Source organism: Ptychodera flava, chromosome 10, assembly GCF_041260155.1.
Source record: "Ptychodera flava strain L36383 chromosome 10, AS_Pfla_20210202, whole genome shotgun sequence".
Classification (NCBI taxonomy): domain Eukaryota; kingdom Metazoa; phylum Hemichordata; class Enteropneusta; family Ptychoderidae; genus Ptychodera; species Ptychodera flava.
Genome location: NC_091937.1, coordinates 34735438 through 34753004, shown reverse-complemented (window position 1 = coordinate 34753004; position 17567 = coordinate 34735438). Strand labels below are relative to the sequence as shown.

The window sequence follows — 17567 nt, the reverse complement described above, 5'->3', positions numbered from 1 at the left end:
ATGGTTAAAATTACTATAAATGAAGTAAAATTTTATGTTAGAATAAAAGTGATATTGTCAATGTTATACCTCCTAGATTATATTCCACTTCAGTGATTGGAAAGTATACATAATAGTTCTGAATAATTCTGAATAGGTGTTGTTATAGAACATTATCATAAAGTGGCTAAATAGAAATTGTTGTACCCATGGTACTGGTGATGTAATGCAATAGATTTCAAAATATCTCATCATCTGTGCAATTTGACTGAACAGCGTGGAGGTAATGAAAAAATACACTATCAGCTAACTCATCACTGCAGTGGAATACAACTCAGAAATGCCCTTGTATTTTCAAAGTGCTGGTCTGCAAAATTTTATGAAGACAGATTAATAATGATCCAAATCTCCAAACACCAACCATATAAATCAAATTCAATAAATTTTCCACAGATGGACGTAAAAAGTCAACATTGAAACCATACACAAAATAAAAACAACTTACAGCATTTTGCACAGTAACTATTATGCTAAGAGATAGCATTGCAGTGAGTATGTGTATTTATCTAAACAATACCATAAAAAGCAGCAAAACTGAAGTCGTCTTGTAATCTTTACACAATAAATATTAAACATTTCTTTAAAATACAAGTGTACATAAAAGACTGAATGAATATCTACGACTATTAATAACACCACTCACTTCAATTAGTACAAATTTTTGCATATATTTGCATTTTACGTGATCATTTACCAGGCAAGCAGATATCTTCAGATCCACGGCGTCAAATGCCATTTTACAGGAAAGAAACATGAAGTCTTTGAATGTTGTTTATTGCATACATATTCACTGACCTACACATACGTCTGTATGTGCCATTAGCTTTACTTGGATTCTAACCAATATAACTTACAATTGTAACTACATACTAAAATTTGCAGACTTTTCAAATATGATGGGCGTAAACACAAATAGATTTCACACTTAATGTACTTTTCTATAGATCCCATTGAAATCTTCAATGTCAGAATGTCTAAGATCATGGCAAGTCAATTTATCACGTAGTAATTTATGGGAAGTTTTTTCCTGTTTTGATTCTTGTTTTCTGAATCAAGATATTGGATTCAAAGTTACACACTCTGAGCTTTATTGGTGGATCTAAAGATACCTGCCAAGTTGTTTCATGTTCAACATAAGGCTAACATTTCAATAATTTATCTTCATGTGAAGGATAAAAAAGTACTCTTCAGTACAAGGAATTGTGGGTAGGCTAGCACTTCCTTACAGATTGTGTGTGAAGGAAAAGGACAACTTGAACGTAAGTACTTCTAGATATGAAATTCAGTCAAAGTGGCTACAGTATGGCCTATTTGTTGTCAGACTGCTTATCTCAGAAAATAGTCTATCATGTTCTATTGCTGGTATCACCAACATGTCAAAATACCTCACTCTATAAATTTATGATCTTAACTTTTTATAGCTTCATGTTCATCATGCCCTTTCCAATAAATGTGCTGGAAGTGGGTACACATGGGTTGATTATGAAAGGATTAAAAGATGACGACTTTCACAACAAACCCTCAAACCGATAATTAACTGCAATCTCAAAACTTCAAATTCAGATATTGTAGAAAAAAACACCGTTCATTTTCAGTGTTTCATATCTTGACACATTTGAAGGCAATTTGATGCATGACAAAAATCGATATGACTTTCATACGGATATATAAAGCCATTGCTAAACATGTCTTCCATGATATATGCAAATTCATCCGTAACATTGAAAACGAAATACATACAGCATGTCTCTAGTGATGAATAGATTAGATAACAAAACAGAATAAAAGGACAGGTATTTCACATTACTGGGAGAACAATGAACACATAACTATCCAATGAAAGTGTTTTCACTGTAGCAATCTCTATGCCTGATGTTGAACATGAACAAATGATATGTTAAATGTTTTCAGCCCTCATGGAAGCACTTACACTTCGTTAAAATAAATATTGATACATTTCAATAAGCTTCAGAAACCATTGACTACTTTTGCCCTCATTTTTTTCTGACAACTAAATTCTTAAATACCTCTGTATGAACAATTCATGCAATACCATTGCTCCCTAAAGCAACCTCAACTTTTAAATTTACAACAACTGTCACAATGTTCTTTTATTCAAATAAACCAAAGTTTTGTCAAGTCTGCTGGAATCATTTGCTGTTTGAAACTGACATAGTTGCATCTGCAGTGTCCTACAATATTATGAGACTTTGGTTCTTTGTCTAAATAACAAAAAATGCTTCACTTAATTCTATTAAAGTCAGTGTAACACAAAGGGTTCCTTCTTTTAAACTCACTGCACCACAGCCTTCCCATTGTCTCTTTCATTAAAGGTGTTTCGAACATTGTGAAAGTGGAACATTAAAAAATATTGAAATATTATATGTTGATGCCAACAGTCAGTGTTTGACTCAATAATTATGGAAACAAAACAATCAAGAAAAAAAAGGGATGGTTAATAGGTACACGATCAGAATTGGTTGGTTCACAGCTTCTAAAACAGGAAACATATCATATGCGGCACAGTGCTATTACAGAAAGACATTGGCCATGTTATGAAATCATGCCATAAACTGACATTTTTGTGAATACATCCGAACTCCTATGTTCAGTTTACAAAAGTGCCAATGACTAGCATTTAATTTTCAAAACTTGAAATAATCGCTGGGCCATTGAATTACAACCTTCTCTGTAAATACTGTTTTTTAAGGTAGTATGCACCTCAAGAAAGATTTCAACCATTCTCTTTGAAATTCAATGATAAATATCTGGGGTCACCATGCAAATTACCCCAGATTTACCGATATTTGAAATTCAAAATGGCCGCCATCCATGGATTAACTCCACGGAAAAAAATAAAATTTGCAAATTTTCAAAAAACTGAGACAGTGAAAAGTTTTCTTATACCCAGAGCTTTACTATGAACCCCCATAAGCGGTAAATCAGAAAAGAATTGTAAAAGTTTGAAAGTCTGAATATCTGTCCCCGAGGCGCATTTTACCTTAAGTATCAATTTGCACAATACCTGTGCAATTGCATGCTGGTCAAATATTGACTGCTGATATGCTTTCTTTATGAGAAATAACATCCTTGCAAAAATACCATAGGAATTCTATGGGACAGAGACCATCAGATTTCAATGAGATTCCTCATGAACTCTCACTGGCTTGCAATGGTAATTTTGAACATGGTGCTGTTGTGGACTTTGTTGACTTGCAGAAATCCAGTTAATGAAAGTTTTTATTTCCATAGAATTCCTGTGACATAATTTTTGTAAAGGAAACAGCATGACAAGCAATACAAAGTTACGATGCTGCCATTATATTCTGCTAACATATTGTCATCCAATACCAATATTGCAACATGTGAGTGATACAAACCACTATGGCAATTTGCAACAAAGTATCATTTACAAATATCTTGGCAATTCTAAGAAAGCTGTCTCACTAGACGGTTCTTCTAGTTTAAATTAAGATATATTCAATAGTAAAACCTTTAAAAACCAAACACATCATAAGAAGTGAATTATTCAAAGTAATTTTGATTGATTATTATACTAATAGTAGTACATTTGTATGAAAAGTTTGGTTTGTAAAAGTTTACATTACATAATAACAAAATATGTGTGATTAATTCAGGGTTCACAGATAGTACCAGTACGTAAGTGACATGATGTAATAAATTGTGATATATTCATGACTATACATGATACAAGAAATTCCTTAAAGAAAATCGAGTTTATCTTTTCACATTGAAGAACATAAAACAAAAGAAATATATTTACTACACATACTGTTAGGTCCATCAGAATCTAGTACACTTCGCAGAAATCATAATAATATTTACAGTTAAATCTCTTCCATAAAATCTAACTGTCCAAAGACCATATTTTGATATACAATGTATATATGACAACACATCAAAGGTTTTGCTATCTCACATGCTGATAATGCTATCTCTCAAGAATCAATATCTGATAATGTATAAGCTTTGTAGTAATTCACATTAGCTCAAAATATTGACTTGCTTCTATCGATGGGAGGGAATTCACTATTGTTCTTAAGCAGCCTATGGTTTCTGAGTGCTGGCTTACAGAATATATTTTTTCACTGTTCTGTGTGTTAGGTCGACTCAGAGCCATGACCTGTCCCCTATTTAGGAAATCTGTCCGTTATTTATATTCCTTAATCATTTTTGAAGTTCATTCTCTAACGCATAATGTATGTAGCCACCCTGAAATACAGTACTGATATGGCAAATTGGTACGTTTTTGTCATAAATATGTATCTTGGAAAAAGCTACTAAATGGGCTAAACGTTTTACATCATGCTACAAAAAGTGAGTATAAATAATAAGCAGTTTATCTTTGAATACACTATTTGATATCAGTAGATATTTTTCATTCCAAGCTGCATCAGTACATCGTTGGGTAGTTTTTGACATCCCAGTAGAATCCTCTCCCACTCCCCCCCCCCCCCCATATTTCACAGAAATGACTGTACAAAAACTGCACTAATATACATTACTGTAGATAGGTCAGATATCAGCGTCTTTGAAGGCCACTTGAGATAGGGGTTTTTGTTAACAATTACCTTTTGACATTTGTTACACTTTATATGTTGTTGTGTGATAAACTATTGGTTGGCTCTTGTAATTTTGAGGGAATTTCATGAACTCTACTGCGTTCTTTTCTCTGTGAGTACTTTATTTTCAACTGCAGCTATTTCCACTTTCTGTTTATGAGAAAAACTTTTGTTTATGAAAATTAACACTGGCAGCCATTCCTGTGTTCACTTTACGGCATAAAATTGACTTATGATTTTTACAAACTAAGCCAGTGAAAAGATTCCTTTCTCCAAGAGCTTCAAAATGAGTCCCACAAACAGTGAATCAGAAAAGCATTGAGAGGTTTAGTATCTGTCCCATAGGTGCATTCTTCCTTAATTCCATCAACCAAAGTGGATCTTTGAAGAGAGTTGGCAGATGAAAATTCTTCACCAAGAACATACAGGTATACCCAGTGCATATTAAAACACTAGTTACAAGCAATATGAACTAGATTATGTAACTTTATTGTGCCCTGTTGTTTGGTCTCTCTCATCATTTTCAGTAGTTAAAGTATAGTCTTTCCTCCAATGTGTGTATGGGGAGGATAGGGTGGAGGGGAATAAGCTCCAATTGTATCTATACTTTGTAATACAAAACTGTCCAAAACTAGTATTATGTTTTGTACCATACTTGTCTTAAGTCATCTCATCTCTGCCAAACTTGTTGCTAGAATAGAATGAATGGCGATGTCTACGTGGATGCACAATAAAAATGAGGGGTTACATTTTGCACTATTCTATTTTCCCATCGACCAAAACCATAGTGACCTATTTCACATCTTGGAAATGTCCTTTTTGTTCAAAGTTTGCAGCAGGAAAAAATCAAAACAAAGGAAATTTGGAAATTATCTGAGTACACAAACAAACAGTGATGATCCATGGAAAATACTATAGATTTTGAAACATTTCAGTATTTCAGGGAGATCAGAACATCTTTTCCTTTTAATTATATCACACAACAAACATCGGATTGTCGTGCCATTACAGTGATTAAACTAACAGGAATCAGTGTGATGTGGAAATAGAGTCGTCTTCAGTGTGTGAGGAAGTAGAGCAGTCTTTTGTAAGGGTATCTGTTCTCTCCATGGTGGAAAGATTTTCCGATACTTTCTATGAATAAATTTTGAACAACAGTCAATACTATCCAATCTTGAAAGATAATTTCTTTCCTGATATTGAAACAAAGTAAAACACAGAACAAGGTAAGTGTCACAGAGATTGAAACTAGTCTCCAATTTTCTGATTGAAAACTTGTCAAAAAGAAACCTTCAGCCGAAAGTTGAACTGAGAAAATAAATCTGGTGGATAGTACTGTCCAAAGTTCACATTTCGTAGTTCATTCATGGATGTCTGAAGATGTGAGACTACTTTGAAATAGTTGTGACACCTAGTTCTCAATTTGATTTATGACTTTCAGTTTCATGACAAGAGAAGGCCAACACCAAGTTATTATGAAAACTTTACGTCATAGACACACATCAGCAGTTTTAATGTTCAATATTTCACAACTTGATTGATCGATGAGAAATATGTTCACGTTTCAATTGGATTTCCATTCTTCTTGTTTGATTACCTTGGTTTATTTCAATGCCTGGTTGATTGGACAGTATTGCCAGTATTTACAGACTCTCATCCTTTCTACAGTAAAGAGAACCCACAGTTGTAAATTTATTTCACTTTAAATGATACCCTCCTCCACTTCAACAAACACTGATCATGTCTAGCAAATTACTTGAATTGTGAGGTAATTCAGTGTTTGTTATTGTGATACAAATCAACAAAAAAGACATCTTGGTGTGTGTCCGTGAAATCTTACAATGTTTTGAAATCTGTAGCCTTCTGGTGCACCACGGAAGAGTAGCCTTGATATATTCGTCAAGAGAAATTTTCCACAAGCACTGTGGAAAATACATCATGTTAAATTGAAATAATGCCATGATTTTGTCAAATTGATTTGTGTTTAATGCAGTTATGCGTATTCAATTGTAAGTAAAGGTGTCAATATTTTCTCTGGAATAATTAAAATGTAATGGAACAGGATAATTCATACCAAGGACCAATAACATTTTGTCATCAACATAGATATTCTTTAACAGCATATTTTATGAGGCTCTCCTTCAGGATCTTGTAGTTGTAGTGTTTGCCGTGGAAGAAAACCACTTTTCACACCATCCCATCCCTCTCTGACAGGCAGCTGACCATTCTTAACCATTTTATAAATGTCTTTACTGATAATCTTGAATGCTTCCTCTACATTCTGGCATGTCTTAGCTGAAGTCTCAATGTATTTCATTCCGTATGCCTTGGCGAATTTCTCTCCTTCCTCCCGGAGTACCTGTCGCTGATCATCCATATCTGACTTGTGTCCAATAACCATGAACACAATCTTGTCAGGGTTAACATTATCATAAGCCTCTTCTAACCAGTCTTGTAAATGTTCAAAGCTTGCTCTGTTTGCAATGTCATATACCAGCATGCCACCAACGGAATTCCTGTAGTATGAAGTTGTGATGGATCTGCAAGAAAAGTGAAATGGTTACACTACTGTAAAATTCTCATGACCATATTAAAGGAAAGATTCTGTGAGGTTTTCAACCTGGTTTGAAAATTCTGGATTGTTTTATATTACTATTGCATTCACGTAGTATGCGCCTTGAATGTGAAAGACTTAATTTTTTGCACAGACTTTCCACAATGGAACTTCCGACCATTCTCTTATCAAGAATAAAATCAGGGGTCACTGTGCAAAGTTTGGTACTAGAGAAACAAATTACCTAACATTTAGCAATTTTTGACCTGTTAATTCTTTTGTATGGTTTTGACATTCATTCCCACCCAGCTGATGTTCGTCAAGTTCACTTGTAACAGCTGCATACCGATTGCGATGGCCCCACTCCGAACAACGTTGCTGTGCGCTCAAGTCAGCAATTCTGCATTGAACCCTTTGATATACGCGTCACGAATGAAGGAATTCCGGCGCACTTTCTGTCGGATCTTTAGAATAATTTTTTGCTGCAAATGCAATGATGTTGACGATGCTAAGCCCGTTGGTCGCATAGTTCCTGTGATAAGAGACGGTTCCGATGCATAGACAGATGTCGTATGTGATCATTTGTTCGTTGCCATAGGATACATCGTACTCTGTAACAATGCTGCACTTGTTTAAGCTGATCTACCGTAACGGAATCATACTCAAACCGTTAATTTGAAGAGCTCGGCCAGAAAATCGATAAGCTTATCACAGCTCATCTAAGTGTTTTGAATCATGGGGAAAAGCGCTAAGCTTGGTGCTTGCATCACGTGATATAGCAGGGGCCATCTGACCATATAGTCATATAGATGGACATTCAGAACTCTGCTGCTCGTTTGGTAACTGGACGGAAGATGGGCCGTCACATTGTTATGACATCTATACTCAAGGAGTTACATTGGCTCCCAGTAGAGGAACGAATCCGTTTTAAAATTCTTTGTTTGGTTTTTAAAATTGTCCATCAAGATGAATTCGTTCCAAATTACTTATCAGAAACTAGTAACAATGATATCCCAGTGCATAATACCAGAAGGAGTGTCGTGTAAGATTGAATCCCTTTTCTGTCAAAGATCACGGGAAACAACTTTCTAGAACATATGGTGACAGAGCTTTTAGCGTGTATGCCCCTAAACTGTGGAATAGTTTGCCACCCGACCTTAGGATGATAAAGAAATTCGCTCTTTTTAAGAAGTCTCTTAAAACCATTATTTTTCGTCAATGCTACTGTTGACTTGGATATAATTTTTACCTGCATGTTTTATAGTTTATTTATTTTTTATCATTTTTAGTGAAATTTTTCAAATTACTTTCTTTGCTGTTTTTAGGTAGGATCCTTTAGTCTAGATTTTAGCTTGCTTGATTTTATCGATTGTTTTTAATTACACTCTTTCCTCTGTGAGTTATTTTGTATTTTCTGCGTTTATTTTAGTTCTTCCAGTAATTTTCTGTAATGTACAGACCACTGAGACAAGGTGTGTAGTGGTCTTTAAACAATAAATTATTATTATTATTATGACTTTTTGTAAATATACTTATGTCATCCTGCATACTTGTAAATGAAAGACTGGTTGTTTACATGATCTGTACAATAATCAATGCAACTATTGCAGTTTATGAAAAATCTTAATTTTTTTCTTATTCTGCTATCCATATCTACAAGAGTACATGCTAATAATGAAGCTGATCACATTTGATGTAGAAATGTTTCAGTTATGAGCTCCACAAACTTGGTCGGCAGACAGACTGACGGATGGACAGAGAGAAACTGACATAACAGGACAGAGTGATAAATACTAAGACGGTAGGTGTTGCTGTTTTTCGAGTTTTTGATGTATATGGGCACATATACATCCGTACATATGCACATGTACAAATATACATCTATACAGACATACAGACACCACCGACGAACCATATAAGCTCTCTTAGGTGTATATACATGTACCAAATGGCTCTAAAGTAATTGTAGTCTCTGGTCCCAGGACAACCAAATCTTAATTTCTGGAACTGGTTGTCAAATGGACTACCTCTGATTCACATATGTGATGAAATGAAATCAGAGTGTACAACTGAATGGAATGTGTTGGCTCTAAGATGGCTTGTAGGCTTTTTAAACACAAGTCGGTGATCACACCTAAACCTGGTGAAATTTAAACAATCATGATCAACTGATCATAAGCTGTGAATCATATCAATTCTCTTTTCAGCTATTAAGGATCAAAACAAATAAGAGAAGATGAAGTACTGTATTGTGTTCTTTTTTTATCATATTTGTTTTACAATGATCATCGTGTATTAACAGAATATAGATCATTTTGTAATACAGTTTTATACAACATTTGGGTTGAAAGTGTTTACACGAAAGATGATGTTATTCACTTGTTTGTTTGTTTGATTATCAGAGATAGTAATCACATAATTCAAAATTAGTCATCTGGCTTAGGTAAAAGTGTACATCCAGATTTCTTGTTGCGACAACCAATTTTGGAAATGGTTGTCCACTTGGACTACCATATAAAAAGGTTATTTTTCAGCTTTGCCAATTATGAGCTACACATTCCCTAAAATACACAAATTTGCATATTTCATCACAATTTGAACAAGCCCTGGGAGGTATGTACTACACATCAACCTCTGCCATTTCTTCAAAATTTCAAAGCCGAAACAGAAAGTTCCAATATGCATAGATGATCAGCAGAGAAAAGTGAACGCAACACGACCTAGAGACTGATGCAATGTTAATGTTCTGTACTATTTCTTAGTAAAGGGCTTCTGTATGTTAGAGTTATGTTGGCTGTACAAGTTTTGAGTGGAGTCTCTGCATCAATGCACACAGAGCAACCCACTTCGTAGAGTGGAGTCTCTGCATAAACGCACACAGAGCAACCAACTTCGTAAAGCCAAGGAGCCTCTGTGTAAACGCACACAGAGCAACCCATTTCGTAGAGCTGTTCAGAAAGAAGTAATTCATCATAATTCAAATCCTACCTGTCTGGTAACCGCTGTTATGAAAATGAACAGGCTCCATTACATATGACAGACTGCAACTTATGCTTCGGACAGCATGGCATGACCTTTAATACTATTCTACTATGTTGCTAGGAATAAGAAACCATGCACTTTGTTTCTGATAACATGGTATTAAAAAAGGGTAAGTAGGTAGGCAGGGGGAGATTTTTTCAAAATATTTTTATTTTTATATACACATTTTTCAGGGGTTCAGGGCAAACACTGACCACAATTTTCCAGAAGAGTATATCATAGCATATAAAAGGAACAAAAACATAAAAGACATCCTCGTTCAAGCAAAAATCAAACATGATGTAATGAATGTGTGATTTTACAGGTTTTTTCTTTATCTTTTTACTTCTGCGTTTATGTAGCTCTAAAAAATCTAGGGTTGGCAGGTCAAAAATAGAGTAGGTTTGGCTATCAGAAGAGTACAATTTGTTTCGGCCTAAATCATCGACTTTGCATAGGCAGACTACCAGATATAGGATAACTGAAAATTAGTGGACACACCTTTGGTTGTGAACTAAAAGGGATTTTCTTAGGGGCTCCAAATAAAGATAATGGTATGAGTGGACTCCCAAAACTATGTATTTGTGTCCATTAATCTTCAGTCTTGCCCTAGATATGCTTCTGGACTTGCAGTTGAGTTTCTGAAAATAGTCATCTAGTCTGACTAACGAGAGAAAACATTATTTCAAGCCCCTATACAATAAATACTGTGCCACAACATTAAACCGGCAGTATATTGCTACGTTCAGACAGGTAAAAATTGAAACGCTTCTGCAACACTATTTGTGCTTTGTAAACACAGGGGATTAATAGTTTGAGTCCGCTTGCGTCCATACTCACAAAATTAAGCCATTGTTTTGGTGTTTAAGACGTCTTAATGCGCCCTCTCGAGTTCAAAAGGTGTGTATGACCAAGCATACGGCATGGTAATAAGATGGCTGAAATGAACGACGTCGTACTGCTTGTCTTTTGTTTTTTACCTGCTGCATATGCGGTCCAAACCGAGTCATCGTCGCTTTAATGATCTGAATGCAGACCAAATGCAATCGTTAACCGATTTAGCCCTTGCGTTTGATGCGTTCAGAACTGTAATAAAGGGAAAACGGCTCCACGTTTCACCTACACTATTTTTTCGTTCTCTGTGTTCATGTTTTATTTTGTGCGTTTGGCTATTGGTGTAGATATAAGCCATGGTAAGGCGTAGCCGTAATCTAGATGTCGAATGACAGTGTGATCCTTTGACGCTACGTTTCGAAACCAGTGTGGTCTCTTCCTCAGTCGCTTTTTGATATTTTCTCCCCTTGGATTTTTGTTTCACTGTTTGTGGCTTTATCATTGTCAGTGTTTGTTCGTCCAGTATTAAGGAGGCTAGAATATTTATATTCGAGTCAGTTGATTGTGTTTCATTTTGTTCGGTCTTTTCTGTAAGATTGTGTACTTGTACATTTATGAGCTTGTCGCCAATGTTTGGATTTCTTTTGTATGCGATGATCAGTTTCATCGTGAATAAATTATTTAGCGTTTGATCTTTTTCTATTTCTTCCTAGTTCTTCAGGAGTGCTTGTTTGATGTCTTTTGTTTTGATATGTGGACTATGGATCGATGGTAGAAAATATCACTTTATTAGTGTTGTTGCTGTGTGTTTGTTTGTGATTTAAATGTGTTCTTCGTGTTGCGTAATTTGTTTCCGCATTGATGTTCGATATTTCTTGTTGTGAATATCCTCGTTGTAGCAATTTTTCATTAAATGTTTTGACTTTGTTGTTAAAGTCCTCTTCGTTGTTACATGTCCTCATGTACCTTAATATTTCGCCTTTGATTAGGCCCTTGAAGGTTGATTTTGGATGACATGATTTTCTGTGTAAGAACTGGAATGTATCTGCTGGTTTTGTGTGCGTTCTAGTGTCTAGTATGTTTTCGTTGTTGTATCGTTGACCTTTGTAAATGCCATGGTCAAGATATGTTTTTCGTGTGAAGAACTTTCATATGAAAATTTGAAAGAAGGATGCATCTTTTAAATTACTGTTATAAATTTGTTGAGTTCATGATCCGTTCCAATGAAGATTAGGAAAATATCGTCTCTGAATCTACACCATAGTGATATTTTGTTGTGTGTTCACATATGATTCCTGTTCTAATTCGTGAAACGTGATGTCGATTGGCAATCTCGGGTGACGGTGACAATCCCATTGCGCACCAACATGTTTTTTGTAGAATTTGTTGTAAATTCGAATGTGTTGTTTTTCAGAATAATGTTAGCATAGCTAACAGGTATATTCTGTTGGCGTTTCTACTGGGATTGACAGATGGCCGATTACCGAGGATCTGAGATAGTTATTCGAAGAAAGGCATCGGTATTCTGCCTTTGCCGCTCCGTTTGTTGGGGGACACCGCGGCATTGCACTTTTATATGATATCCGATACGGCTACTAGACTATACAGTATCGAAGTTAGATTGGCTTAGCTAGATCTATAAAGGGCTGAAATCTCCGATAAATATCGGATATTTAGCGCGATTTGACAGAATCTAGTATCGTCTAGTATAAAAGCAAGAGTCAGTCCTTGGAAGTCGGGTTTAACCAGAACTTTTAAGGTGGTGAAATCTCTGATATGTATATCGGATATTTACGCGCGATTTGACAGAATCTAGTATCGCAGGATTTTCAGTAGAAATTTGCCCAGGCGGAGAAATGTAAATTATAGGTGAAGAAGGAAGCCAAGGTTGGAGTGGGGACGTCGTGTCGCGGCGGCGGCAGCATAACATTGGCAAGGTATCTTGAACAGCACTTTATCCAGTTTTGTTGAATGTCAGTGTAAAATAAGTTTGTATTTTAAAAACAAAAACTGATTGCAGCGTGTTCATTTTCAAATTGACCGGCTACTTTCGTATTTTGGCTGGCTACTTTTCAGCACTGTTTCGCTCTCTGGCCCGGAAATTTTGGTTTTGATAATAATATTTTGATTTTTTTGATGGCCTTGCAAGCCGGAGATTATATGTCAGAAGTGCCGATGTGGCTATATCATGTAGTCTAGCAATTTACGCGGTGAACTTGTTCCTATCACTGTAGTACCGCGATCAGGGAACGTGTTGTACTGGGAATCGCTCTCGAGGTCAACCTTACTTGCCCGATCTCAGGCCGAATTATTCGAAATTCCGACGTTCACATCGGGTAAAGCCGAAAATTGGACTAACGTACAATTACGTTATGCCCGCGAATAGCCGACCATTTCCGAATGAAGCCGACTTTTGTTTCGCTCAAACGCGGAAGAGAAAGTCGACGCTTGAGAGCTTTGTTTTCTGCGTAAGAGTAGGGCCTTGTCTAATGGGTTTGGTAGGTTTTTGATCAAATCTAAAGCGTCCAAAGTTACTGAGTCTCATTTTTCATACTTTGAAACGCCATGTTAGTCCATCCATGGTCAATCACGATGTCAATATTCAAGTCGATCGACATCGCGTTTTGTGGAGGGGCCGTGGTTGTGTGCATCGCGGAAGAGAAAGTCGATTTTCTGCGTAAGAGTATAGGACTTTGTCTGTTGGTTTTGGGAGGTTTTAGATCAAATCTAAATTACTTGGTCTCACTTTTCGTACTTTTGAAACGCTACGTCGATCACAGTGTCAAATTTCAGGTCGACCGATGTGTACTGTGTTACAATTGACTGCCGGTGCTTTGTACACACACGGTGTTGTACAGGCTGGCGTTTGGTGTCGTTAGTTTGAGGTTTTATCAAACATGAACACTGAAATTTAGCTCTCTTTTTCAATAATATTCAACATTAACAAAAAATCCATATCAGCTCGCTGATTCGTTTATTGTGAAATTAGTACAGTGAATTAAAATCACTGAAATTTATGTTCCTATAATTCATTGAATTGATTAAACTGTTTGATTTTACTGTAGGCCTATCTATACTATCGTCTAGTATCGTAGCTGGAGTCAGTCCTTGGAAGTCAGGTTTGACCAGAACTGAAAGGTGGTGAAATCTCCGATATATCGGATATTTACGCACGATTAGAATGAATCCAGTATCGTCCAGTATCACAGCTACAGTCAGTCCTTTGTAGTCGGGTTTGACAGGAACTGTAAGGTGGTGAATTCTCCGATATACCGTAGGCCTATATCGGATATTTACTTGCGATTTGAATGAATCTAGTATCGTCTAGTATCGAAGCTAGAGTCAGTCCTTGGAAGTCGGGTTTGGCCAGAACTGTGAGGTGGTGAAATCTCCGATATATATCGGATATTTACCTGCGATTTGAATGAATCTAGTACCGTCCAGTATCGAAACTAGAGTCAGTCCTTGGAAGTCGGGTTTGTCCAGAACTGTAAGGTGTTGAAATCTCCGTTATATATCGGATATTTACGCGCGATTTGACAGATTCTAGTATCGCTAGTATCGAAGCTAGAGTCAGTCCTTGGAAGTCGGGTTTGGCCAGAACTGTAAACGGTGAAATCTCTGATATATTTACGCGCGATTTGAATGAATCTAGTATCGTCCATGGGGTTCTGTCATAGTATCGATATTAGAGTCCCCAAATCGCCGGTAAATATCGGCAATTTCATAGACGCGGCTTCCCATGGAACAACACAGTTCATTCTAGTATCGTCTAGTATAGATATTAGTCCCGAAATCGTCGATATGTCAAACTGCGATACTAGATTGTAAATATCCGATATTTAAAAATTGTGCAAAGTCGCGCCTTCATGGTCTGTTGCTGTCGACAACTTCTTTGTATTTTAGCTTCAGTGCCTTGAGCTTGCAGTGGCACTGATCTGCTGTCCGGTTTAAACCTCTCTGTAGAGCCTTTTCTGCAATTTTTTTGTACACGAGGCTGTCGCGACACGTTCTCTTTAGCATTCTTTGAATGCTTTCGTCTGCCGAGACTCAGATCAGCAAACCTATTCGGTCGTCTGACCAGTTATTTCCACGAGATGTATAGAGCTGTGTTCGGCAGCCATGACCAACGTGAATATTGTATGTTGGTTGTTATTTGTATATGTAACAAATACCTGTCGCGTGAGGGCGTTTGAAACGCCTCTGAAGCGGCTCGGTCTGTCCACACAGCGATTTGTGGACAGAGTTAATCCCTACAACGGCTCAGGTCGGGCCGACTAAACTGTCTCAAATCTGAAACGCTTCAGAACCACTTTGGAGTGTCCACACATAACTTTCTGTGCCAGTATTGGCCCAGAACCGTTTCAGAGCCGTTTCAATGGCCTGTGTATGAACGGCATGATTTATGACTGATTGTCCAAAGCATAACTATACGGGTGTTAATATCACTTCTACCACGGCGCAGAGTAATAACTTTGCTTCCATATACATATATTACATGCAGGGTTCGAAATACTCGGTGGTCATGCATTAAAAGACCACTAATTATCTCATTTGGACCACCAGATTCTATTTTTGGTGGTCAATCTTGACCACCAAGGTTTTGGAGGTCACCCTAATGCACTGCAGAGCTGTGAATCTTACATGCCTCTCTCAGTTTTTTTGCTAGGAGTATCCAGAAACAATATATTGTCTTCAGAGATAGATATTTTAGCAGTTATGTAGTACACGTCTTGTCTGTTCAATCACAGTCCCTCCACTGTGGTTTAATGTTAGTCCTTCAACCCCACTCCACTCTACTCAAGTGAGGTGTTCCTTTGTACAAACAATGTCTCTCTTTGTTTTACTGTTTAGCTGCTATGATTATTGTGATTAGGTCTGCAAATGTTGCAAAACATCTTAAAGTGACACAGATCAAGGTACAAAACTCTGACAAAACTTCAAAATAGTCCACAAAAATGCAATAATTGTCATGTTATCAGCAGTAATTGTCATTTCTTGATTATTCAGTTTGTAATGTGGTTAAAACTTACAGTCAGTCACTCATGCAGCGGTCAAGTTGATCTGTTGTGAAAATACTGAAAATTTTCCAGTGGATTTACTGGGCATCGAACTTACACGTGTAGCAGCATGGTAGAATGGTTCTAGAACAAGATGTACAGCCCACTATTCACCCCATAGACCCCGATCTCCAGAAGGATTACACTCTGATAATGACTAATTTTTTTGACCACCAAAATTTTGCAATTGACCACCAAAATTTGAATCTGGTGGTCAAACTTGACCACTTTAAGCAAATAAATTAATTTCGAACCCTGACATGCACACGTATTTATTGTTAAGGCCTTACTGTTCCTACAGACACGAAGTACATGCCATACTTCCGGCAATCCTCAGATAATTTGTTCCGTTTCTGTGAGTCAATGTACAGGCTCCTTTACACTGTGATGCTTTTAGTCACTGTAAAAATTGACGCCTACAGCGACGTGGCAATTCTGCTGTGTCCGAAAATTTCAGAAAACACTTCACAGGGCTAACAACGTCGACATCGTCAGGGCAGCTGACGTGTTAATGTTGCTATGAGTAGTATCTTTTGCCAATACAAAATGAAATTCACGTGACGTACATGTAATGTCTGCGTCGCATGGATTTTCTCTCGCCATGGTCTCCTTGACCTTGTTTGGAGTGCGACGCATGGACAATGAAATACCAAGTGATACTGTAATTATATTAGCACAATTGTTTTCATAGATCGTATCTCACTACAAGTAAACAAATACACGCCCACTAACCCGGAATACGACCACTATTATGATTGTGAGAGGTCGATACTCACAGAGCCATACATGAGGTCACGGCTAGCGGCCATGGATTAGTGAAAAACTCACCGAAATCTTTCCTGCCCTGCAGTATCCCAGAGCTGTAATTTCACTCTAATCCCTGGCTGAACCTCTAGTAATCTTGCAAAGAAGTCCACTCCGACAGTTGGGTCGGAAAATTCAACAAACTTGCCATCGCAAAACCGTCGCAACAGCGACGACTTGCCGACGGTTGAGTCACCGATCAAAATTAATCGAAACTGGTACTCCCATATAACTTCTGCTGGCAGCCCTGGGGGATCCATCACAAAGCTTCCATCACTGAGAATCCCAACAATATGTATTTATGTGTTAAAAGGGAATAAATATTGAAGAATATCGGGGATAGGATAACGGCTGGCGATATGGCACACCGGCTAGGACTTCCCCTAACTCCAATTTTTGAATATAAATTATTTGTGAAGTACTTCCGGTCAGGTGTTTCGATCATGTGACACACAGAGCTCCTCCTACATTGAGTACGACGAATATCATTGGCGATAGGCGTTTGTCATATTTCAACAAACCTTCAAAGATTTAAGATATGCGTTGATAAAGATCATCTGTCTTTTCTGAAGCAAAGTCCAAATATATTTCTGTGACCTTAGACAGAAAAAATGGAAAAAATGAATCTTCCTATTTCTTTTTGCTAGAACTTCATAGTTTAAACCATGACCT

General features: G+C 37.0%; 1 protein-coding gene across 1 annotated transcript; it reads right to left on the bottom strand.

Moving 5' to 3' along the window:
• Window positions 1–4798: 4798 nt before the first annotated feature.
• On the bottom strand, window positions 4799–17304 carry LOC139142611 (ras-related protein Rab-39B-like). Its single transcript, XM_070712617.1, has 2 exons — window positions 16920–17304; window positions 4799–7162 (listed from the first exon to the last, which is right to left on the bottom strand). The coding sequence occupies exons 1-2, from the start codon at window positions 17153–17155 to the stop codon at window positions 6736–6738; spliced, it is 663 nt and encodes a 220-aa protein (XP_070568718.1). The 5' UTR covers window positions 17156–17304; the 3' UTR covers window positions 4799–6735.
• Window positions 17305–17567: the final 263 nt, after the last annotated feature.